General features: G+C 38.6%; 1 protein-coding gene across 4 annotated transcripts in view; it reads right to left on the bottom strand.

Moving 5' to 3' along the window:
• Slit2 (slit guidance ligand 2) overlaps positions 1–26,738 on the bottom strand; it is a 334,272-nt gene that overhangs the window by 294,645 nt on the left and 12,889 nt on the right. For 3 of the 4 annotated variants that reach the window (XM_085836687.1, XM_021161791.3, XM_021161793.3), the window contains exon 4: positions 22,462–22,533. The exons of the other annotated variant lie outside the window; for it this stretch is intronic. In XM_085836687.1, the coding sequence (XP_085692813.1) occupies positions 22,462–22,533 (72 nt within the window). The remainder of the gene's footprint in view (positions 1–22,461; positions 22,534–26,738) is intronic. 4 annotated transcript variants of the gene reach the window in all.

The raw sequence follows: 26,738 nt of genomic DNA, 5'->3' as shown, positions 1-26,738 counted from the left end.
TGCCTACAGACAGTACCTGGTAAGAAGGCTAGAGTGAGTAACAAGTGGTTTGTGTCTACATCACTAGAATTTTCATTCTAACACCAGGGAAGGAGTGGAGAGAGGAGAATAACTTAGCCAAAAGCAAAAGCAAGACAATAACAAGTGATGTTAATATTATTGTTAACTTCAGGTCTTTTTCTTAAGCCAAAGCCATGCGATCTATGAATTACAGTTAGCATTAACTGATCTCTGCAGCAGACAGGACTGTGAATCCTCCCATGATTGAAGATGAGGACCAACCTAAGATTCTATGGTGATGTCCATGCCTTCACTACAGTGCGCGTGCACACACACACACACACCCACACACACACACACACACACACACACACAAATACAAATACTGTTCCTATGTTAATGAAACTGTTACTTAAGGATCTACCTTTTCTCTATCTTTTACCACAGACTTCAGAAGGTAAAGCTTGCCCCTGTAAGAAAGTAAGATAGATTTATCAGATCAGAACAAAACTGTTCAAAGTTAACGTCTGTTGGTACCGGAAAGATAACTATATGTATCAACTACCATGTCTAAAATAGTTTTTATCTTTTAAAAATATGCTATCAGAATTACTGAAGTTTAATCTTTGGAAGAATGAATGACAGTTTTTATTATTTGGGCTAAGTGGATTAAATAGGGCAAGTGATGAAGGAGAGGGACCATCCAGTCAAATAACATTGTAAAACAATTTTCTTAAAAGGTAAACAGGTATCTTTGTTCATAGACCTTAGAGACTAATATACAAATTCACACTCTAGTCTGACAAGAGATGTGATTTTTATCATTTCCCAGCCCACTGGACCACAGAATATACTTTTTTCTTGGATATTCAAGAACACACTTAGGAATCACTTCTTTATCATATTATGTGACATAAAATTAGTGTACCAAAAAAAAATGCAAGGTGTTAGAATATTGCGTGCAGGAGAGCTGGGGAAGAAAGATATAGATAAGAAAGGTAAAGACAGTTATCCCTGTAAAAGTACAACAGAAGTATGCTATAATAGATGTCTGTGTGTATAATATTGATTTATAAACAATGACTTCAAGCTCAAACTGTATCTGCCTATATTTTAATACTGTTCTTCAACACAGTTTATTTAGAAAAAGCAAGCTGTATCTGCACACTACCCTTCTGATGATTCATACTTATTTTGAAAACATGATGATGCTTTTAAATAGGAAGAAGTTGAACATATTTGTCCATCTGAAAAACTCATCCATATTTATAGTTAATTTTTCATCTTTTGTAAGATTTATTGTGGATGATTCATAGAAATTGGATTAAGTATCCTTTCCACTCACAGAGTAACAATGCTATCTGCTAACAACAAGAATAACAACAGTGGCAAGAGTGAGAAAGTCACTGTGTCACTGACAAGATGAAACAAGATGGAAAATTCTTTTCTGACCTCCTTAGATGAAACTTTTTAGTTTGACCTACAGCCTTTGTGATATTTTTAAACATAATTACTGTAGCTACATATGTTTTTCTTGTACATTCAGTTTCCCTATTCCAAAAACATTTTTTTTGCTGTAGCAATCCCTCACAGCAACTAAATTACAAAGGATTACATGGTTGGTGGGAAGAGGTAAAAGTTATTTACATTAATCAAATGCAACTGTGTGCTTTCTCACTCCCCCATGTTCCTGTGAAATGCAAGTCCAGGGTGGTCACTTGGAGCACCTAATTAACACCTTGGTTGTAAACTAGGTGTGGAATTCAGTCCTGGAAAGGGAGAAAATAAAGACCACACCATCTGGGGGGGGGGGAGGGGAGAGACACAGACAGAGACAGAGAGAGAGAGAGAGAGAGAGAGAGAGAGAGAGATGCTCCCCACCAGGATGGAGAATTGCAGTCATGTCTGCAGGTTCCATACATCTTGTGCTCCTCAAAAGGTCAGGAGAATTAATTGCCCAGGTATGCAATGCATTCCCAGTAGAGAATGACAAAGAACCTTGGCTCCTGTTCTCGAGCCTGAGACTGAATAGATCATAACACAAATATGACCGTGTAAGCCTTCGTCAAGTGTGTGCATTATTCACTCTTGGTTTGTTTTGTCTGAATTGTATTCTACCTCTTCAGGCTACCATTAGCAAGGTTGGAGAGGGAGGTAGCTATTGACAGTTTCAACTCTAACCACTCAACTCATAATGAAGGATCATCAAGTATCAGGGTAGACAGGTAATAGCACATAAGCAACAAATCTCCTTTGTGTGCCTTTATTAATCTAAGTCTTTAAATGATTCCCATTCAGCCACAAAAAAATGTGCAGAATGAAAATTGCCTTTATTTAATAAAAGAAATTGGCCTTATTTTTTTTTAAATACGAAAAGGAGAGAGCTGTCTCAAAAATCATGCATAATCCCAGTTTACAGCCCAATAATCTAATTTCCAGCTTATTGTCATAAATGATTCCACTGGTATAGTTTTTGCAAGTGCTATAAAGGGTCCCTTTTAAATGTTTAAGAAAAGAATATAAAAAATCATAGATACAATGCAATCTCTTCCCTCCCCTCAATTTTATGAACACCTACTAGAAACTGGAGTCTTTATTTAATGTGGCCAACCTTATGACATTGTACCATCAGGCAGATAGCTGCAGATTTCTCTCCAGAACCATACAATAGTTGGCCCTCCAAGACCTCATGAGCAAAGAGACCTTCACAAGAGGCAGGTGACTTTGCTCATCATCTGCAGTCAATGAGAAGGAGTTCTGAGAATGAAGCTAGTAGAAGCAATTTGATTTCTCTTGAAACCTTCTTGTCACACACCCTATTTCTTTCCAAATTCAATATACTCTTATGGTTTTTTCCTTCAATTCAATATCTGTTGGAAAATATTTATCAATCTACCTGTATTAGACTCCATGTTGTACATGAAACAATGAGAAAGGTCTGACAAGATTCTTTACAAAAATAACACATAGTACGCAAGTAGATAATTTTTGAAAGCATATTACATGAAAACAGAGAGCAACATGGAATAATGCCAGGGCATTTGCTATGTTCTAAGCACATTGCAGTGTGACTTTAATGAACAATATACTTCACACAACGTAACCCATACTCTAAAAATATCCATGCTCTTGAAGCTTGGAAGCTTAAAGCTTAGGGGAGGTAACTGAATAACATTCCCAAAGTTACACATTAAGTTATCTGAAACCAGAAACCGGAGTAAAGCCTCTGTGCCCATAACTGCTAAGATATAAAGTGGGGGAAGTAGCTTCCTATTGGAAACGGCTTCATGGAGATGAAGTGGAGGAGGGTAAATGGTCTTCTGCTTTAGAAGCAAGGCAAGAGCTCAAAATGTGCTAGGGATGTCTTTTATTTTTATATTTTTAATTTTATTTTTTAAATTAATTTAATTTTACACTCCATATTTAATTCACACCCTCATCCACCCTTCGACTGTTCCACATCCTATACCTTCTCCACACCCCCTGTCTCCACGTGGATGTCCCCACACCCCATCCCACCTGACCTCTAAATTTCCTGGGATCTCCAGTTTCTTCAGGGTTAGGTGCACATCTCTGAATGAACACAGACCCAGAAGTCCTTGCAGCTATGATAATGATAACAAATAATGAAAAAAAATCAGAAGTGGTAACCCTTCAAAGTCTTTAGCTCCAAAAAAAAAAAAAAAGAGCTGATTGATACAGTATGGAAGTTAACTCTAACTAAAAGGACCACTGCCAGAGACAATCTAGAGCAAGCTCAGATATCCTATCTGACTCGAATACAAGGAGCACGTACCAAGTTCACCTGTTATACTAAAGTTGTGTATATAAATAATTATTTCTATTTTTGAATACACAAACTGAGATTACCTGAAAATGAGAATCTTTCTTTTTTTAGATCTAAAGAACTTCAAAACAGCTAATATATAGAATTTTAACCATGACTTTCTCAGTATAATAGATTTCTGTTAACTTTCTCTATGGAAAAGCAACAGTTTTTTGTCTGGCAAAATTAAATTTGTTACAATTCCACAAGATACTTCTTTGCCAAGCGTTTGAACACTCACAAACTATTTTTCTTACTCTCAGTGTATCTACTTCTTAATATGTGCCTCATTAATCCCCATGCCCAGTGCTTGGTCATTTTGGAATTACAGATGACAAAACAAATGCCTTTACTCAGTAGTATTTCCTAGATATCCTCTATGTTCATAATCAGGGTCTTCATTCCATTTGTATGCTTTTGCTATTTTGGCTATATCAACCTAAAGGTAGATTCTTATACCAAAGAAGAAAATAGTTGAACAGTTTCCTAAATGTTAGCTTTTATAAATAAAATTTTAGAAAATAAATTATACCAGGGAATAAAGAGATCAGAGTGCTTAAAGAAATGCAGAAACACTCATAGAAAAAAAAAAACCTTGATAGAAAAAAACCCCATAAAACCTCAAATCAAATAATGCCAGGGTTTTTAAAATGAGAATATATCTCTGGTCAAAGTAGGGTAACTAAGAGATTTTTATAGCATTCCACTCTGAGGGTCTTCTACAGTGAATAATGTGCAAATTACGTTATTTCTAGATACTTGGTTTGAAAATAAAATTGGACAAGCAACTGAGGATGGCCCTCAAATGACAAAGCGCTTGCCCCTCGTGCTTGATGCTCTGGCTTCCTTCAGCAGCACCACATAACTAAATGGAATCCCAGCGGTATAGTAGTAAAGGCCAGACATCAGAAGTTCAAACACATCCTCTCCTCTGCAACAAGCAGCGTTCCAAGCCAGCCCGGGATGATAAAATAAAATAAAATAAAATAAAATAAAATAAAATAGAAAGCATAAAACAAAAAACAAACAAACAAACAAACAAAAAGGGTGTCCACAGGGATGAGCACTTTTTTTCAGAAAGAATGAAAAGTATGTTTTAGAAAAACCTCATTAGGGTCAGTAAGATGGTTCATTAAGTAGTGCTTTCCACATGAGCCTAAGAACCTGAGTTCAATCCTCAGAACGTGGAGAAAGCCTGATGCAGTAGCTCACATATGTAATCCCTGTACTCTCAAGGCAAGGAAATGGGAGAGAGAGACGATGGGGTCCACAAAGCTCAAAGCCTGCAGGCCAGGAGTACTCAGAACAGCAGCAGCCAAGAGAGATGCAGCATCAGGAAGCAGAAGGAACGGCCAACGCTGAATGTTTTCCGATGAGATCCACGTGCAGGCTAGAGCAAGTGAGTATGTGTACATGCATGCACAGACAGACAGACAGGCAGCAATAATAACTAAAATACAATTTTAACATGAAAAGAAAATAAACTACATTATGACAATATGATAATTCCTAGAAAATGTAAGAAATGTCCCACTTTACCATACATAATCTAGTATCTTCAGAGTTTCACATGTACAAGTCAAATATTCATGCCTAGATATATTGACAGAAGGTGATATACATTTATGAGTGTGTCTTTAAAGTGTCAGTAAGCTTGCAGAAGCATTTGACAGTACATTTTATATTTTCCACCTTACCATAGTGTAGAAGACCATTCCTTTTTAGTTACTTGTCTCAGAAAAGAACAAGAGAGAATTAAGATATTTGAGAGCACTAGATATTTTAATGAAGTAATTTAGAACTTTCAGGTTAATGGCATTATTCTGCTCTATTGTCTATATATAACTTTCATCAAAGCAGTAACTGTCTCCAAAGTAACTGAGAAAAAAATATAATATGCTTTTTTTTGCCATATAATTTTCTAGTCTCTAAGTTCCTACTTTGAGTCACACTTTATAAAACAATACAAATACAGTGTCTTAAAAGAAAAAAATATATTTAAAAGTAGTATGCCAGATTTATCAATCTAATTAAGATGGATTAGTAAAGAGAATTGCTTTGAAATCAAAGTTTTTGAAAGTATTTTAAATAAGTTTACATATTTATTGATATTGGTGATTTTTATTATTTTGTAACTAAGTATTTAGAATGTAGTTTAAATAATGTTGATATATTTACACATTTGTGAATTTATAAATCTTTACACAAGGTGTTTAAGTAAGATGCATTTTAAATGATTAGTCTATAAACCTTTTTAAATAAGCATATCAGACTGAAAACTGAATTTCAGTTTTCATTATGGAACAAAAAGGAAGGTCAAGGTTAAACTGTTTGTCTTCCTTAAAAAGTTCATCATCTCTATTGTGTCTCTATGTCAAAAAAGAAATTTCAATGGAACTCGGATATTAAAACCTCCCAGGAAACCAACAGAGAAAACTGCTAAGAATTTCACAAGGTCTTCCTCCTTAGGTGTTAATTAAATGATCATTTAACACTGCAGTGTACACACAACGTGTTCATCTCCTGACAGCACAGTTTGTTATAAATCCAGGGTAATAAAAGTCTTGGTGTCAAAGCTCTGAACTTAGTTCCCACCACACTCTCCGATGCCTTGTCGTGTCTAAGGTTAAGCATGTAGACACAAAACAAAGCTTGCGCCTACTCGACTCCCAGGCCAGTTTTCCCATCGCCTAGTGACCTAGGTAACAGTGTGAGCAATAAAGAATAAATTTAATTTCTCCAGCATTTTGTGAGGATTAAGAACAATTGTTGGCTTGCAATGACTTTTTATCCTTAGATTCTTTTCCTCTGGAGCATTCCTCGGTCCTAAACGAGAATTCTGGTGGTTTAAGACATAGAACAAACACAACTTTAAATTAGGCTTTTTTTCCCTCTCTCTCAATCAAATGGAACGGTTGGGGGGGTAGCTTATCACCCTTTCTCCTTGATGCTTCAGGCTATTCACATCAAATTTTAATCTTTCACTTGAAGAAGAAACCTACTGTGACTGGGGCAAGGCTATCTTTCCTCCATTCTTTTACCAAACTTACTTATTTCTTCTTTCTTTCGAATTTTTTTAAACACTTAAATCATGTTGCTAAACCCAGCCATAAACATTCACTTTAAGAAGCACAGATATTCTCCGAATAACATTCATACCAGAATGTGACACCCGGGTGTGGCTGTGTGGATGATGCTGATAGCAGGTTCTTCCTTCCTTCCTTCCTTCCTTCCTTCCTTCCTTCCTTCCTTCCTTCCTCTTTCTTTCTTTCTCTCCCTCCCTCCCCACTTCCTTCTTCCCTTCCTTCACCCTTTCTTTCCATTTCTTGTGTTATCATTTCCTTTTCTGAGACTCATCTTTTTTATCATCTGACCAAAGATTTCCTAAATCACAATTTCTCAAAACACTTCAAGAGCAACCCCCATAAAAAAGTCAGTGAGGAGTCACTAGTGTGGTTATGAGGTGACTCGAGGCCAAATGTAGCATCCCCCTGCCTGCAGCATATAAGCTCTGACAATACCAGCCTTAAGTAATAAGCAGGGACAGGCACAACTATCCTCTGAGTCTAGTTCATTAAATTATAAAAGAGTGTCTAAATTCAAGGCATTAATTAGTTTGCATTTTAACAATTCTTTAAAAAACAAGTATTTTTGAAAATGCATTTAAAATCACACATGCACTTTACAATATAGAAGGCAATATCCACAGATATTATTCTCATAAGTGTATGAAAAAAGACATGTGAGTGGAATAGCATATTGTTTTAATTAAGATAGACATTTTCACTAGTACTAAAAATGGCACTGAACCAAGGAACTGATGTGACTCTCAAGCACAAGCTCAGAATCTTTACTGATATTCTTGAAAGATTTTATTCAGCATCTATGTTCCCTTCTCTGTCTCCTGCAGGAAGACATGCCATTAAAACTAATTTAAATGTACACCAGCAAGTTTGTTCCTACCCCTATCCATCTTATATATGAAGTCTAAAACTACATTAGTCATTAACTGGAAGAAGGAAGATGAGAACTCATTAAAAATACCCTGGCTATAATATACCTTCTGCAGCTGAAAGAAATACAGTGGTTCAGGTGTGCATTTTATGTCAATTCATGATGCAAGAATGATTCGGGTGGCTCTGCAGAATTACCAGTTATTGAACTGAAGACGGACTACAAAGTGAAGCGATAGCATCAGGAACCTGGCTGACTGAGGGAAAACTACAGGGCCATCTGGTGATTCTTATCTTCATTGTGTTTGCAATGAGACATTAATAACACTATAAACAGAATCTCTCTCCTCCTTGAACGCTGACAATGTGCCTTTGAATATAGAATCTGAAAGAAACTTGTGATCTCCCCTAGAAAGTAGCTAACATGCTTCTTTCAATTTCACAGGTCAGAAAATTACTCCAGAGGTTTTCAGGGATCAAAGAACATCAAATATTCAATGTAGTCTATACGGGACTTCAAACTACCATCTTCCTATGGTGAATCAAGTTGATTTCAATGATTTAAAATACAATGTGAACATGTACATACATTCAAACTCCTTTAGTGTAGCTTAAATGCCATCAGTATGTATAAAATAAAATTTGTGTAGAGTCTAGTTTCCCCATCACAGTCTCAAGGTTGCTATGATATTTAATGATTATTATCAAGATATAAAAAGTTACCTAAAATGTTTACGTGATTATTTTTTTTTTACTTGTCAACCACATATTGACTGTATGCTTCAGAAAACCTCACAAGTATCAGTGATGCTTGTTTTAATACTAGGTTTTAATTTACATGTTAGTAAAAGCAGAGGCCCAAATACCACCTTGCCTTCAATGATCTATATCATGTCATGTCAGTTTTTCCCTTAATCTTATAGTATTCTCCAAACCCAATGCAGAATACCATGAGTGCTTGTGGAGGCAGGCGATGCAGTGATGAGAGGCTTTTGCACTGGCAAAGCAAATGTTTTTTAAGGTGATTTCAAACAACCTCCTCGCTCTAGGCTTTCTGAAGCACTCCATTGCAGATTTCTCATTCAGACTTCACTTGGTAGGTGCCACAGAAATTTGTCTATCACCATCAACAAAGCCATTAGCTACCTTTTCAAAGAAAAAAAAAATCACCACCAAGCTGGGAAAAGTCTTAATTGTAATCTTTAATTCTATTTGACTTTTGACCTAAAACCCTTATATAATATACTGATTTTAAATAAGTCAGAAATGTTTCTGTTGAATAATTTGTATACCATTGTTTTCACTGCGTATGACAATGGTTACTGTGAAGTATATACAGGTAGCCTCATGTCATCTCCTTTTTACACACATTTAAATACTAACCTTTGATACCTGGGATGGTGACATACTGGCACACTCCTATTAGTCACTGTAGTGTTTGGGAGACTGAGGCAGGAAGAAGGCCATAGCTCCTGGCCAGTACTGTCTGCATAGTGAATTCCAGGCCAGCCAGCATGACATACTGAGATTACATCTCAATAATTCAGTAAGCAAATAGAGTAATTGATTAATAAATCATGTATCATTTAGAAATATATTAGAAATGCACAATTAAAGTCTTTTAAACTTAAATTCTTGTCTATATATGATTTTAAGTGGCAAAACCAGAGTCTCTCATGTCATGTTAAAAACGACTAACTTGTTAATTGAGAATAAATAAAGGGTTGCCAGTTTAACCACTGGAAGTTAACACTTCTGTACTTTCTGTCCTTCAGGCTCTTTGTTTTCAAACATAAGTACTCAGTTGGATCTCTCACCAAAGTTTCAACCTGTAACACGCACACAATGTTTCCCATGTGGATTACAGCACAGATGGGCCTCTTCCTACAGAACTTTCGCCCTCAACACCTGAGACTCTCAGGAAAGTCAGCAGTAGCCTTCACTGAGGCTCCCTCCAAGAGGAATGATGCCAGTCCAGACAATGGTAACCGTAGCAACCGTAACCTGCAATTCCTGCACAGCTAAAGTGGGATTTATTATGGCAGGGGGCAAACAGGCCAAGAGTAAAATGAAGCCGGGAACTACGACTCCTGCCACCTCCAGTGCCACACACTTTAATCAGAGCTGGCAGAAATTAATTCAAGAGGAATTTTTACATGGCTCCACTGTTGTTTTCTGCTTTTCTGCTTGACTACAAGAATCCTAATGAGACTCTCTTGATATCCCAAAACAAGGTTAGCTGTGCTTGAGTTTGCATCAAACTAAGGTATATGTTGCTTTAAAAGAAATAAGCAGGTCTTGTTTTGACCTTGCAGTATCTACTGAAACCATTCAATGTTTAGAAAACCCAAGAGGACCAAACATTTAATTAGTCAAGTTATCTCTTAAATTAAATTTGGCTCTCCATAATTCATAAGGCCTTCCCAGAGTGGTCACTTGCTCATTCCAGTTGCAAACCCGGAACCCAACAGAGGCTTAATTCAACACATCAGTTATTGAGACCTAACAAGGGTCAAGTCTCACACTAGACCCTGGGGGATATTAAATTTTTCCATAATATATGTGTGGAAAGTATTGATAAGCACAATTATAAAAATAAAACTTACATCACAATTCATACATATAAACATGGTTTTAGTTTTTGAATTTAAAAGACCTACTTACAAGAGCATATCCTTTTTTCCAAACTATCAAAAGCAATGAAGACTTTAGCATTGGTAGGGAGGAAATATGAAAAAAAGAGAGCTTAGCAGTGTATTTGGTACACTAGAGAAATTAAGCTGTTAGCTTTCTAAAGCAATAACAAGAATAAAAAACCCTCAAGTTTCCTTTCTAAAGTTTCGCTTGGCTATAGTTATCAGAAAGTATTTTGACAATCTGAGGACATTTCAGACAAGAGTTGCTACATGACCAATCAATTTAAGCAGTCCAAAAATCTATTCATTGACAGTAAGATTTACTTAACCCATAAAAGGAATATTTGACTTTAATATTCATACAGTCAGGAAGTTTGGTGGTTCTCAAACTCCTTGAGACATAATTTCCATGTCCAAACCACAAATAAAATTTGTATTCAAAAATAATGCAATAAAGGATACCACGGGGGCATAGGTAGATATATTTTAATTTTTTGTTTGTTTTCTTTGGATTTAGGAAGATACTAGATTAAGATGAATTTCTGTAAAGTGCCTCGGATATGCAAACTTAGGTTAGACGTCTGGGTAAATATAATAATACTCAAAGACATCAACCGAAAACCACAAAACAAACATTTACAACCAGATGCTTATCCATGGACCCATCAATGAAATTCCTCTCTAATGAGCCTGGATAAGCAGCTGCAAACTCAGATGGGAACTGGTGCACCACACACTTGCACACTGCCTGGAAGGTCAGGCTTATCTGGAAGATTTGTGTATGCTGTTCATTGGGTTCAGCCCATAAGTGGCCAACCTCTTCAAAATTCACCACAGTCTGCTTCAGTTAACTAGCTCCAGATTGCCCCGACAAAAAAAAAAAAAATTCCCTCTCCTCTTAGGTGGATCATAAAAATGCAAAACCTCAGGATCAGAGGCGGAGAAAAGGGGAGGAAGGGATCCCCCTGCACAAGTCGGGAAAAGTGTGTGCTGCCTCTTGTAACCTGCACCCTATCATCCTAGGCTTTCTCTTTACTTACACTTTCTGTCTGTCAACAAGTGCTTGTAATTTTATTACACTGTCCTGTAGTTTACACAGAGTTGGGATTATTTTACAGAGTTCTGTTAATGGACTGGATAAACGATAATGCTATTTAAACTAGTCTTCTGCTCCGGCCAGCACAGCTGTGAGTGTACTACGGTTTCTGAGCAAACATCTTGACCTGAGTATACAGTGCTCTCTCCGCCCTTCCAAAGAGAAATTGGAGCAGGCAGCAAAGGGAAAGCATATTTGGCCGCTAGCAGCAATCAACCGTGTCAAATCATAATTCATATACAGTGTACCCTCTTTTCCTTTTATATCGCATTTAGAGTCTGCAAAATGCATGCATGCCTGGCATCTCATTTTCAGTCAAAAGTCAAAAGGTAGTTTATTCATTATAAAAAGTAAAAGTAAGATGTATGATATCCAACTTATGAAGATAATTTTCATCTGAGCAAACAATGCTAAAACCATATACCAGTTTATAAATTGATTAGCATTCTTGGCTGGTAATATGTAGTGAAAATATATTAAAGTATGTAATAAGTTGAAAAAGACATGAATTAGCATCATTTGTGTTGGAAAAAACTTCTAGAAGTGCTATTTTCCGTGCTGTACATATATCTACTTCTAACATGATCTTCAACTATGCAAATGTGGATTTCTTTAAATATACACATGAAACAACTGGTCAAATGTTTTCTTTATGCTAATATTCTTTTCCTTTTATTTGTCAGAATTCCTAAATCGGCTCTCTCGCTCGATATTCTTGTACAATCATTCCTTTCTGAGGGAGCATTTCAAAGGCTACTATTGAATGTGGATTTCAACACATTTCCTATCTCCTACAATACTCATTTCAAGTGGGCAACTAGACACAGGTATCACACGAAGGGGAAAAATACGGAACCTGTAGTCTTGGTCTTCACAGGTATTCTCGCCCTCCTGAACCAGTCAGCCTTACAAGTTCTGTTCTGCTTACTAAAGACTCTTAGTACACTTTAATTTTATTTGCCTTAGTATTCTTTAAAAAGTACTCATACATAGTTTATTACTTTTCCCCTCAAGAGAAACAACGCTTTGAACAATTTATCCACCTCTCTCTAATCTTTCTGAGGCACAGGATCCTCGGTTTAAAACAAAAAGCAATCTGATTTGAAGGTGCAGACAATCACATTTCCTTGTTGGTGGTCTCAACACATAGGAGGCTGAGTCAAGATGATAGCTGCAGTTCAAGGCTGGCATGAGTTACATAGAAAATTCTAGGTTAGCCTCGCCTACAGAATGAAGAAAAAAGAAAAAAAAAAGAAAAAAGAGATAAATAAAAACCAGGATGTAAGGAAAGACATGTGGGAAGGAGGAGAGGAGGAAATGAAGGAGGGGCAGATGGTGGGAAGGAGAGAAAAGTAAACCTCTACATTTCTATTGAAGAGAAATGTTAACCATCAGAGACTGATACTCTGTGAATGCTAACCATGGTGCTGTGGAGGGCTAGGTTTAGGAATACAACATTTACATCTGTATTAGAACTACAGATATGAACAATTAAAACTATCAGCTGGCATGCTCAGTAGGTAAAATTATTTGAGTCAAACAGACATAGAAGTATCCCAAGCATATTTTCTACTCCTCACCCCTTTTAAACATGCCTTCGATGACGTAGAAAACTTTGTCACAGTCTTGTGCGGTCAGATGCCTCTTCAGGCCACTGCTCACAGCTCTCATGGGTTCCAGCACATAGATGCTTCAGAAACATACAAAATCTTCAAATATAGGGAGAAACTCTCTTTGTTCCACTATGTAATATTGTCAAAGAGGTCTAAATGTCAAAGTATAATTTGCTGGTGGAGCCTTTTATAATGCATTAAGCCATTCAACAACTCCTGGGGAAATCAATCCAAGTACTTCTAGAGAAAACAGCCAACACTCTTTGTTTTTCAGGGAGTATTCAGGTTGCTTTGTACATTTTTTATAGTACAACTGGTAACAGACAACAGCCATTCCATTTACGTTCATTTCTGCAGAACATTAAAAAAAGAAAACAACACTTCAAAGGTACTCTGTGTTGTTTTTGTATGCACACTGCTTGCAAAGTTACAGTTTAGCAAGGTCATCAGACATTAGCTTCAAAATCACTTATCACAAGTTTCTTCAGCCCCTACCAATTAAAACAGAAAGGGGATACTATTTAAAAACAAATCTGGCTATTACAACACTAAGTGTGTGTGTGTGTGTGTGTGTGTGTGTGTGTAGATATAATTTTATAGCAAGCTACATCCTACTTCCTTAAAGAAAAAGAGCCGGTAGGACCACAGGCCTCATCCGGCTGGATCAGCGCCGGGGTAGCGGGAGCGCAGGGTTGCCTGACACCCGCCAGCTACCCACGACCCCCGCCGCAGGATTTTGGGACTTCTGGTGAGTGGAGCACAGCTTCTGCTCCAATCCAATTGCGCGGGACCTGAGACTGCATTAGTTAGGGAAGCAGAAACTGGCCTGAGTAGGGCCACAGGCCTCACCCGGCCGGATCAGCGCCAGGGTAGCGGGAGCGCAGGGTTGCCTGACACCCGCCAGCTACCCACGACCCCCGCCGCAGGATTTTGGGACTTCTGGTGAGTGGAGCACAGCTTCTGCTCCAATCCAATTGCGCGGGACCTGAGACTGCATTAGTTAGGGAAGCAGAAACTGGCCTGAGTAGGGCCACAGGCCTCACCCGGCCGGATCAGCGCCAGGGTAGCGGGAGCGCAGGGTTGCCTGACACCCGCCAGCTACCCACGACCCCCGCCGCAGGATTTTGGGACTGCTGGTGAGTGGAACACAGCTTCTGCTCCAATCCAATTGCGCGGGACCTGAGACTGCATTAGTTAGGGAAGCAGAAACTGGCCTGAGTAGGGCCACAGGCCTCACCCGGCCGGATCAGCGCCAGGGTAGCAGGAGCGCAGGGTTGCCTGACACCTGCCAGCTACCCACGACCCCCGCCGCAGGATTTTGGGACTGCTGGTGAGTGGAACACAGCTTCTGCTCCAGTCCAATCACGCGGGACCTGAGACTGCTCTGGTTGGGGAGAGAGAAATCCGGCCTACATAGGGCCACAACCCTCTTCCGGTCAGAAAAGCACCGGGGCAGCTGGGGCGCAGGGTCGGCTGACACTCACCAGCTACCCACAACACCCACCACAGGATCTTAAGACTTCTGGAGAGTGGAACACAGCTTCTGCTCCAATCCAATTGCACGCGGGACCAGAGACTGCATTAGTTAGGGAAGCAGAAAAACGGCCTGAGTAGGACCACAGGCCTCTTCCGGCTGGACCAGCACCGGGGTACCGTCAGCTACCCACGACCCCCGCCGCAGGATTTAGAGACTGCTGGTGAGTGGAACACAGCTTCTGCTCCAATCTTTAAATAGTGACAACAATAACAACTAACCCCAGAGATTACCAGATGGCGAAAGGTAAACGTAATAATCTTACTAACAGAAACCAAGACCACTCACCATCATCAGAACCCAGCACCCCCACTTCACCCAGTCCAGGGCACCCCAACACACCGGAAAAGCTAGACACGGATTTAAAAGCATATCTCCTGATGATGATAGAGGACTTCAAGAAGGACGTTAATAACACACTTAAAGAAATGCAGGAGAACACTGCTAAAAAGGAAGAAGACAATAAAGAGGAAGCACAAAAATCCCTCAAAGAATTGCAGGAGAACACTGCTAAAGAGTTACAAATCCTTAAAGAAAAACAGGATAACATAATCAAACAGGTAGAAGTCCTTAATGAAAAACAGGAAAACACATCCAAACAGATGATGGAAATGAACAAAACCATACTAGACCTAAAAAGGGAAGTAGACACAATAAAGAAAACCCAAAATGAGGCAACACTGGAGATAGAAACCCTAGGAAAGAAATCTGGAACCATAGATACGAGCATCAGCAACAGAATACAAGAGATGGAAGAGAGAATCTCAGGTGCAGAAGATTCCATAGAGAACATCGGCACAACAATCAAGGAAAATGTAAAATGCAAAAAGATCCTAACTCAAAACATCCAAGAAATACAGGACATAATGAGAAGACCAAACCTACGGATAATAGGAGTGGATGAGAATGAAGATTTTCAACTCAGAGGACCAGCAAACATCTTCAACAAAATTATAGAAGAAAACTTCCCAAATCTAAAGAAAGAGATGCCCATGAACATACAAGAAGCCTACAGAACTCCAAATAGACTGGATCAGAAAAGAAATACCTCCCGACACATAATAATCAGAGCAACAAATGCTCTAAATAAAGATAGAATACTAAAAGCAGTAAGAGAAAAAGGCCAAGTAACATATAAAGGCAAGCCTATCAGAATTACACCAGACTTTTCACCAGAGACTATGAAAGCCAGAAGATCCTGGACAGATGTTATACAGACACTAAAAGAACACAAATTCCAGCCCAGGCTACTATACCCAGCCAAACTCTCAATTAACATAGATGGAGAAACCAAAGTATTCCACGACAAAACCAAATTCACACATTATCTCTCCACGAATCCAGCCCTTCAAAGGATAATAACAGAAAAAAACCAATACAAGGACAGGAACCACGCCCTAGAAACAACAAGAAGGTAATCCCTCAACAAACCTAAAAGAACACAGCCACAAGAACAAAATGCCAACTTTAACATCAAAAATAACAGGAAACACCAATTTCTTTTCCTTAATATCTCTTAATATCAATGGACTCAACTCCCCGATAAAAAGACATAGACTAACAAACTGGCTACACAAACAAGACCCAACATTTTGCTGCTTACAGGAAACTCATCTCAGAGAAAAGGATAGACACTACCTCAGAATGAAAGGCTGGAAAACAATTCTCCAAGCAAATGGCATGAAGAAACAAGCTGGAGTAGCCATTCTAATATCTGATAAGATTGACTTCCAACCCAAAGTCATTAAAAAAGACAGGGAGGGACACTTCATACTCATCAAAGGTAAAATCCTCCAAGAGGAACTATCAATCCTGAATATCTATGCTCCAAATACAAAGGCAGCCACATTCATTAAAGAAACTTTAGTAAATCTCAAAGCACACATTGCACCTCATACAATAATAGTGGGAGACTTCAACACACCACTTTCACCAATGGACAGATCATGGAAACAGAAACTAAACAGGGACACAGTGAAACTAAGAGAAATTATGAATCAAATGGATCTGGCAGATATCTACAGAACATTCTATCCTAAAACAAAAGGATATACCTTCTTCTCAGCACCTCATGGTACCTTCTCCAAAATTGACCACATAATTGGTCACAAAACAGGCCTCAACAGATATAAAAATATTGAAATTGTCCCATGCATCCTATCAGATCACCATGGACTAAGGCTGATCTTCAATAACAAAATAAATAATAGAAAGCCAACCTTCACGTGGAAACTGAACAACACTCTTCTCAATGATACCTTGGTCAAGGAAGGAATAAAGAAAGAAATTAAGGACTTTTTAGAGTTCAATGAAAATGAAGCCACAACATACCCAAACTTATGGGACGCAATGAAAGCATTTTTAAGAGGAAAACTCATAGCTCTGAGTGCCTCCAAAAGGAAACTAGAGAGAGCACACATTAGCAGCTTGACAACACACCTAAAAGCACTAGAACAAAAGGAAGCAAATTCACCCAAGAGGAGTAGACGGCAGGAAATAATCAAACTCAGGGGTGAAATCAACCAAGTGGAAACAAGAAAAACTATTCAAAGAATCAACCAATCAAGGAGCTGGTTCTTTGAGAAAATCAACAAGATAGATAAACCCTTAGCCAGACTCACTAGAGGGCACAGGGAAAGCATCCTAATTAACAAAATCAGAAATGAAAAAGGAGACATAACAACAGATCCTGAAGACATCCAAAACACCATCAGATCCTTCTACCAAAGGCTATACTCAACAAAACTGGAGAACCTGGATGAAATGGAGAAGTTCCTAGACAGATACCAGGTACCAAAGTTGAATCAAGATCAGGTTAATGATCTAAACAGCCCTATATCCCCCAAAGAAATAGAAGCAGTCATTAATAGTCTCCCAACTAAAAAAAGCCCAGGACCAGATGGGTTTAGTGCAGAGTTCTATCAGACCTTCAAAGAAGATCTAATCCCAGTTCTTCACAAACTATTCCACAAAATAGAAACAGAAGGTACTCTACCCAACTCATTCTATGAAGCCACAATTACTCTGATACCTAAACCACAAAAAGACCCAACAAAGATAGAAAACTTCAGACCAATATCCCTTATGAATATTGATGCAAAAATCCTCAATAAAGTTCTTGCTAACCGAATCCAAGAACACATCAAAACAATCATCCATCCTGACCAAGTAGGTTTCATCCCAGGGATGCAGGGATGGTTCAATATACGGAAATCCATCAACGTAATCCAGTATATAAACAAACTCAAAGACAAAAACCACATGGTCATCTCGTTAGATGCGGAAAAAGCATTTGACAAGATCCAACACCCATTCATGATAAAAGTCTTGGAAAGATCAGGAATTCAAGGCCCATACCTAAACATGATAAAAGCAATCTACAGCAAACCAGTAGCCAACATCAAAGTAAATGGTGAGAAGCTTGAAGCAATCCCTCTAAAATCAGGGACTAGACAAGGCTGTCCACTTTCTCCATACCTATTCAACATTGTACTTGAAGTCCTAGCCAGAGCAATTCGACAACAAAAGGAGATCAAAGGGATACAAATTGGAAAAGATGAAGTCAAAATATCACTTTTTGCAGATGATATGATAGTATATATAAGTGACCCTAAAAATTCCACCAGAGAACTCCTAAGCCTGATAAACAGCTTCGGTGAAGTAGCTGGATATAAAATTAACTCAAACAAATCAATGGCCTTTCTCTACACAAAGAATAAACAGGCTGAGAAAGAAATTAGGGAAACAACACCCTTCTCAATAGTCACAAATAATATAAAATATCTTGGCGTGACTCTAACTAAGGAAGTGAAAGATCTGTATAATAAAAACTTCAAGTCTCTGAAGAAAGAAATTCTAGAAGATCTCAGAAGATGGAAAGATCTCCCATGCTCATGGATTGGCAGGATCAACATTGTAAAAATGGCTATCTTGCCAAAAGCAATCTACAGATTCAATGCAATCCCCATCAAAATTCCAAATCAATTCTTCAACGAATTAGAAAGTGCAATCTGCAAATTCATCTGGAATAACAAAAAACCTAGGATAGCAAAAACTCTTCTCAAGGATAAAAGAACCTCTGGTGGAATCACCATGCCGGACCTAAAGCTCTACTACAGAGCAATTGTGATAAAAACTGCATGGTACTGGTATAGTGACAGACAAATAGACCAATGGAATAGAATTGAAGACCCAGAAATGAACCCACACACCTACGGTCACTTGATCTTCGACAAGGGAGCTAAAAACATCCAGTGGAAGAAAGACAGCATTTTCAACAAATGGTGCTGGCACAACTGGTTGTTAACATGTAGAAGAATGCGAATCGATCCATTCCTATCTCCTTGTACTAAGGTCAAGTCTAAGTGGATCAAGGAACTTCACATAAAACCAGAGACACTGAAACTTATAGAGGAGAAAGTGGGGAAAAGCCTTGAAGATATGGGCACAGGGGAAAAATTCCTGAATAGAACAGTAATGGCTTGTGCTGTAAGATCGAGAATTGACAAGTGGGACCTCATGAAACTACAAAGCTTCTGCAAGGCTAAAGACACCATCAATAAGACAAAAAAACCACCAACAGATTGGGAAAGGATCTTCACCTATCCTAAATCAGATAAGGGACTAATATCCAATATATATAAAGAACTCAAGAAGGTGGACTCCAGAAAGTCAAATAACCCCATTAAAAAATGGGGCTCAGAACTGAACAAAGAATTCTCACCTGAGGAATACCGAATGGCAGAGAAGCACCTGAAAAAATGTTCAACATCCTTAATCATCAGGGAAATGCAAATCAAAACAACCCTGAGATTCCACCTCACACCAGTCAGAATGGCTAAGATCAAAAATTCAGGTGACAGCAGATGCTGGCGAGGATGTGGAGAAAGAGGAACACTCCTCCATTGTTGGTGGGATTGCAAGCTTGTACAACCACTCTGGAAATCAGTCTGGCGGTTCCTTAGAAAATTGGACATAGTACTACCGGAGGATCCAGCAATACCTCTCCTGGGCATATATCCAGAAGATGTCCCAACCGGTAAAAAGGACACATGCTCCACTATGTTCATAGCAGCCCTATTTATAATAGCCAGAAGCTGGAAAGAACCCAGATGTCCCTCAACAGAGGAATGGATACAGAAATTATGGTACATTTACACAATGGAGTACTACTCAGCTATTAAAAAGAATGAATTTATGAAATTCCTAGCCAAATGGATGGACCTGGAGGGCATCATCTTGAGTGAAGTAACACAATCACAAAAGAACTCACACAATATGTATTCATTGATAAGTGGATATTAGCCCAAAACTTAGGATACCCAAGATATAAGATACAATTTGCTAAACGCATGAAACTCAAGAAGAATGAAGACCAAAGTGTGGACACTGTGCCCCTTCTTAGAATTGGGAACAAAACACCCAGGGAAGGAGCTACAGAGACAAAGTTCGTAGCTGTGATGAAAGGATGGACCATTTAGAGACTGCTGTATCCAGGGATCCGTCCCATAATCAGCTTCTAAACGCTGACACCATTGCATACACTAGCAAGATCTTGCTGAAAGGACCCAAATATAGCGGTCTCTTGTGAGACGATGCCGGGGCCTAGCAAACACAGGAGTGGATGTTCACAGTCAGCTATTGGATGTATCACAGGGCTCCCAATGGAGAAGCTAGAGAAAGTACCCAAGGAGCTAAAGGGATCTGCAACCCTATTGTTGGAACAACATGATGTACTAACCGGAACCCTGGAGCTCTTGTCTCTAGCTGCATATGTATCGAAAGATGGCCTAGTCGGCCATCAATGGAAAGAGAGGCCCATTGGACTTGCAAACTTTATATGCCCCAATATAGGGGAATGCCAGGGCCAAAAGAGTGGGAGTGGGTGGGTAGGGAAGTGGGGGGCGCTATGGGGGACTTTTGGGATAGTATTGGAAATGTAATTGAGGAAATTATGTAATAAAAAATATTAAAAAAAAAAAAAATAAAATGTACTCTGATTAATAGTCATGTTTTAAAGCAATCATTTCTATAAAAGTCTATATTTAATTCATTTAACATTGGCTTGAATTCCATCACCTGTGTTAGATAGTAAAATCAATCAGAAAGTGGTTGCATACTACCACAATTAATGTCATCATTTTATTAACTTCATGTGATTAAATTCTCTTCATATGACGATCAGGATGCTCACTGTAGTAAAATACTGATGGTACCGGATAGGATAAAGCAAAGCAAAACCACAAGATCTCAGTGTTATATTCAATAAACAGAATTTCATTGTCACAGATTTCTTATTCTGTAGCAGTAAAATTAAAGTGGAATGTTATTTCTGACAGACAACTATCAAGAAATGTGTAATATATTTTCAAATGTAAATTACATATTCTGAATTGTGTTCTCTATGGTCCAAGTATTCTACATTACAAACTAATAATATTCACAGTATAATTGAATTAAAACATAATCACGGTTCTGAAAAAAAAAAAAAAAAAAAAAAAAAAAAAAAAAAAGAAAAAGAGCCCTTAGAGATGACTTGTTAAGAGAAGTTCCTTTGATTTTTAAAAATACACTTGAATAGGACCCATTAAACAGCAACGCTCATGAACATGAGCAATGCAGCCAGGGATTTTGGCTTTCCTTAGGGAAACGATGTCAGGAAAGAGAAGATGTGGGGTGTCAGCTGGGAATGATCTTTGTATTGTGAAATGAAGTATCAGGAGGACTGACCTAGCAGACATCCTGTTTCCAGCAGGGGTGAGTATGAGAGGACCCCCACCCCCACCCCCACATACACGCTTCTGGAATTGATAACAACAATATTGAACGTGTAGGCTACAAAGCTTTGGCTACAAAATCAAATTCGGAAAAGAGCAATGTGTTCACTCTCTCTCTACAAACACTTCCATATGGGACTTCCCGACACCCAGGTGGGGCCACTCCAGACAACTTCCTACCTATCCCAGTCATTCATTTCACAGCATACCCGAGCATCAATAATCATTTCTATTTATTCTTGCCAATACTTTGTAGCATATCTGCCGTCTGTGCAAGACCATGCACTCAGCTGAAAAAAATCTAATTTTCAAACCTTTTGTAAACGTGTTTTCCCTATTACACATCAGGTTAGGGAACAAGCATTTCTGGGAGGAAAAACTGATTTCACCTAATACTTGCAGTGTGTGTGTGTGTGTGTGTGTGTGTGTGTGTGTGTGTGTGTGTGTGTGTTTAAAGAACAACTTCCCTAATGGTGTACGAGGTGTTTTGATGTGAAAGTCTTGCCTTCTAGCACATTGCAGAATTTGTAATTCTGGCTTCAAAAGAAGCACTTAGGAGAGAAAGTACAGCTTTAAATGCCGTAGGATAGATAATATGAGCAATCTAATAAACACTATTCTCAAATTCCAAAACTATGCTAAAAAAAAAAAGAGCTTACACAAGGAACCCCAGCTTTACAGGAAACACTATCAACCTCCTTTAAAAGTGGAAGACCAGTAGCAATTTTTCCCTTCCAAATTTGAGGTTTCCTTTGCGCACTAGGCAAACCTCTGTATCACACCATAATGAAAACCAAGACTAAAGCAACTGCAATAACGCACGCCGGAACCACAGAATGCTACATAAACAAAGCCGCTGGAGCCACTGAAGATCTTTCATTTCTGTCAGAAAGCAAAAGGGCAACCTTCCAATCTAAGAATCTACGAACGCATGGATTCCAGGAAAGCTCAAGAAAACAGCCTCAACTCTATTAATAAAACACAAGGTCGATGCAAAGCAACAACAAGCACTTGAGTGTCTACTTACAGCCGGTAGAGCTTCGCAGTCCCGAGAAACAGCAGCTCAGGAAACAACTGAAGGTTATTTCTGTTTAAACGCCTTTGGAGAAAACAAAACAAACAAAAAAACAAAAAAACAGAGCTTACGTTACACAGAAAATACTTAACAGTGAGCCTTGCTGTGGTAGTATCATGCTTCATCCTGCATTTCTAGAAAGAGTGGATATTCAAGAATATCCAAGCACTGCAACCCAAACGTCGGCTGCACCTTTTGTTTCATGGTTTACACCTTTTGTCATGTGGCATGGCTGTTGAGGGCAACTTTCCCTTGTGCTTATTCAGATGGTGATTAATGGGACCTAGAGTCCTCATTCAAAGCCCCTGCAACTTCAGACAAACAGAACACACATGATGGACCAAGATTTCCTGTCTCAGACACAACTTCAATAGAGGATGGATATATTAATACAGCAAACTCTATTAAAAGAATTCATACATTCAAAAAGGACTAAAATTTTCAGCAAAGGTTCAGTAGATAGACCTTTCAATTTTATTGCCTATTGATTTAAATGGGGGGGAGGCTGCAGGGCAAGAGACAGTGTCTATAAGACTTTTTCCCCCATAAGGACAATCAGAATAAATATAAAAAAGGTCAAACCTCAAACTCCAGCTCTTGACCTAGCCCTGAATTGAGTTACATTGTGTTTACTCACATAGTGTTTCAAAGGTTGCACTGCTCGTAGTTTTAGGATGTTTTAGATTCTTTGGGTAAGAGCATAATTGCAACTCCAACCAAACCTGAGCAATTTTGAGCTCACTGGGCATGTGCACACCTACTAGAGAAAGTGAGCAGGCACTATCCCTGATATACTTAACAATCCAACCCTGCCCGTACTATGTGAACCCTTTAATCAAGTGAATGCTATTAGCCTTCTCTTCTGCTTCTCCCAAATCTAAATATATTGATGAGTAGTCCATGGGAAATAGCTACACATAAATGATGTATAAGTTGCTTGGCCTCTAAGACCAATAATCACCCTGAGAAAGGCAGCAACATGGTTAAGTCGTCAGGATCCATGATAAGGGTGTGATATCCTGATTTACTTAAAGACTCATCAGGTGGAATTAGAAAGACAGTTACTTAGTCTCCAGCAGGCAGGAATAAGACCAGTGACTGCATTTTCTAAAAAAGCAGATAATAAGTGACTCCTCACTCAAAGTTACCTTAAGGCATAAAGACCTGCCTTTAGAAACTCTCCACTTGTAATCCCATATATCCAAGCAATGGCTATAAGGACAATCTGAAAGCAGGGTCTGCGTTTAAGTGGCCTGTAGATCACCTGAGCAGAAGGTGATAACGGTGATCAGAATTTCAAGTATCAAAACACCTTAGGAAGCTGCTCATCTACAGAGCCATGGCAGCACGTAGTAAAATCCATACCGTGCATGAAGGGGAAAGAGGAAAATTAGTGGTGAAAGGGAGGTTTGCTCCCACACATGCTCTAATTTTTATGAATGAACCACGTAATAAAGTTAACGTAAAACCAAAACTTCTAGTCTATTTTTCTTTATAATTTCTTGGGAATGATTTTGAGGATAAAGTACTTTCACCCTCCATCATTTTCCACCTTAAAAAAAATCACTTAATTATGATATTGTTATCATAGCATCTAAAAACTATTATTTGCAAGCATCTAAAAGAATCATTCTTGAGCATCAAAAAAAATCACATTTTTTAATAGTGGCAATGAGAATGTTTAGTTTTTGGGTTTTGTTGTTGTTGTTGTTGATGATGATGTTGTTGTTTTTGTTTTTTCTAGGCAGCAGGAGTTCCTTGGAGAATGTATACACAAAATGTCTATCCTGATTTCTAGAATGACAGACATGGGGTTTCTTAATTATATTCCAAGCACTGCATTAACAGAGCTGATCTGATTCTTCAGCCTGGGCAGGCATGCTACTTCAAGCCTTGAACTGAGACTGCACAAGGCAGCTGTCCAGAGAGAGCTTTCCCTTCCCATCACAAGGCACTTTCTTACATCCTCTGAAACTCCAGCTATTCTCTGTAAACCTCATACCTCCCTTGGCTATGTCCCCAGAGCATTTGATATGACCCCCATGCACTGTATGATATTGACTCACGTGCTGGTCTCTTTCCCACTGGGCTGTGAACTCCTCAAATGTGAAGACCCGATCTTTGTGTTCCTTCCCCTTTCTCTGGCACTTACTAGGTTTGAACTGTATTAGAAGACAAAGCAATCTCCTGTTCTCATGCCGCACTCCCCAGTCTTTTCTGGCATTTAGAAGGTTCGAATTGTGTTGAAGGAGAAGTGAGTGCTCTCTTTGCATTTTGATATAGTTAAGTGACGGGCCAGTATAATCACTTGATATCAGGGCCACTTTGCTTTGGCATACTCGCTGAGCCACCAATCACTATCCAGCTAACCAAATACCTACCACCTAACATGCTTCCTGTACCCTAAACCTGTCCTTTCTCTTTCCCCAGCAACCACATGCTGCCAGCATCATATAAAGGGCAGAAAGAACTCAGTGTGTTCAAATAAATGCCAATACATCAGTGACCAACAGCTTTTTCTAACCTTGCTAGTACATTGGCAAACCTTCATATATTATGTGAATGTAGATATTTAAGCCACAGAACATGTGATGTCTTTCTCTTTATTGTTGTAAGCCTTTTCAGATTCCCAGTGGTTCTAACTCACATCACAAACAATATCTGACATGAATTAAGCTATATGGATTACTTCATTCACTTGTCCCAACATCCTTACAAATGAATAACACTCCATATGGCTTGGCGAGACATCCACAACTCAAAAGTAGAGCTAGAAGCTTGGCTTCAGGCCGTGTGATTCCATACATGAAGAATCATCATTGCTTTTTCTCAACAATGCTTGAAAACAATGTAATGCTCAAAGTTTCGCTGAGAACGCCACAGTTTTGTGTAGTCTACTTCTTAAGCATCTTTGAGCTACTCAAATGAAAATGGATGCAATTTAATTTATAAAAGACACTAGCTGTGAGAGGCTGGCAAGATTGCTCAGTGGTTGTGTGCTTGCCACGCCCCCTCCAAAAAAGAAATCAGCCTGACAGCCTGGAGCTTGATTCCTGGAAGACTTATGAAAGTAGGAGGGGCTGGAGAGATGGCTCACTGGTTAAGAGCATTGGCCTTCCAGAGGACCCATATTCAATTCTCAGAACCCACAGAGCAGCTCACAAATGGCTGTAACTCCAGTTCCAGGGGATCAGACACACTCACACAGACATGCATGCAGGCAAAACACCAATATTCATGAAATAAAAAAAAATCATTTTAAAAGAAAAATATAGAATGAAAAAAACTACTCCACAAAGATGATCTGTGGCTCCCACTTGCAAACCTGACCTCCTTGGCTAGGTACACACACACACACAAACATATACACATACATGCATGCACATGCACACACAATAATAAAAATAATAATAACAATAATAATAGAAATAATGATAATACAATATTAAGTAATCATTCTGGATTTCCTTATTTTTGCATGGAAGTAAATTTGTCTAAACTAATCATGTTTTGAACAGGAGGCAAGATAATATTACAAAGAAAGGCAGGTACACTAAGGAATGTATAATGTATAGAGGCAAAAATTGAAAAAGTAACTTTATTTTTAAGTGTCTATATTTGGCTCTTGTTTTCTTTCATCAGTAATAAGGTTAAATGGTCAGAAAATGTTTCAATAAAATGTCACTGGACTCATCCAAGTTCAATAGAAAGCAAAGATTCTTGCAAATGACCAGAAATTAAATCCTTAAAAGACATTTTAAAAAAATCTACAGTTGTTTTAAAGTCCATTAAGATACAAAGCAATTGCAAAAAAAAAAAAAAAAGTTTGAGAAAAAGCAACCCCATCTCTAACACAACAAAGAAAAGATCAGTGACTTAAAGAGATGGCATGATGTGAACTCCAATATAAATGAGGTGACCTTTAAAGGTGATGGTCCCTAGACATGGAAACAGTGAATGGCTGTTCTTAGGATTACTGATGGGAGATCCCGCATAAGGTACTCTGCTAAAAGGCTCAGTTTTATCTAGAGACAGATGACAGAGGATACACCAGTTCTGTGTCCTCACTCGGGGAATACAATCTACTCACAAAGTCTGAGAGCCATTTGAGGATTCTCTGGGTGGTTGATTCATGCTTTTGGAAAAATACATGTGGTATATTTCTTTGAGATAGTTTTTCTTAGGCCAAAGGTAATTAAAGATCCTAGATCTCAGCCACTTCCTGCTTC

Source organism: Mus caroli, unplaced genomic scaffold (assembly GCF_978045245.1).
Source record: "Mus caroli unplaced genomic scaffold, Mus_caroli_1 scaffold_4, whole genome shotgun sequence".
Classification (NCBI taxonomy): Eukaryota; Metazoa; Chordata; class Mammalia; order Rodentia; family Muridae; genus Mus; species Mus caroli.
The sequence above is the reverse complement of the archived record's forward strand: the minus strand, read 5'-3'. Positions and strand labels throughout refer to the sequence as shown.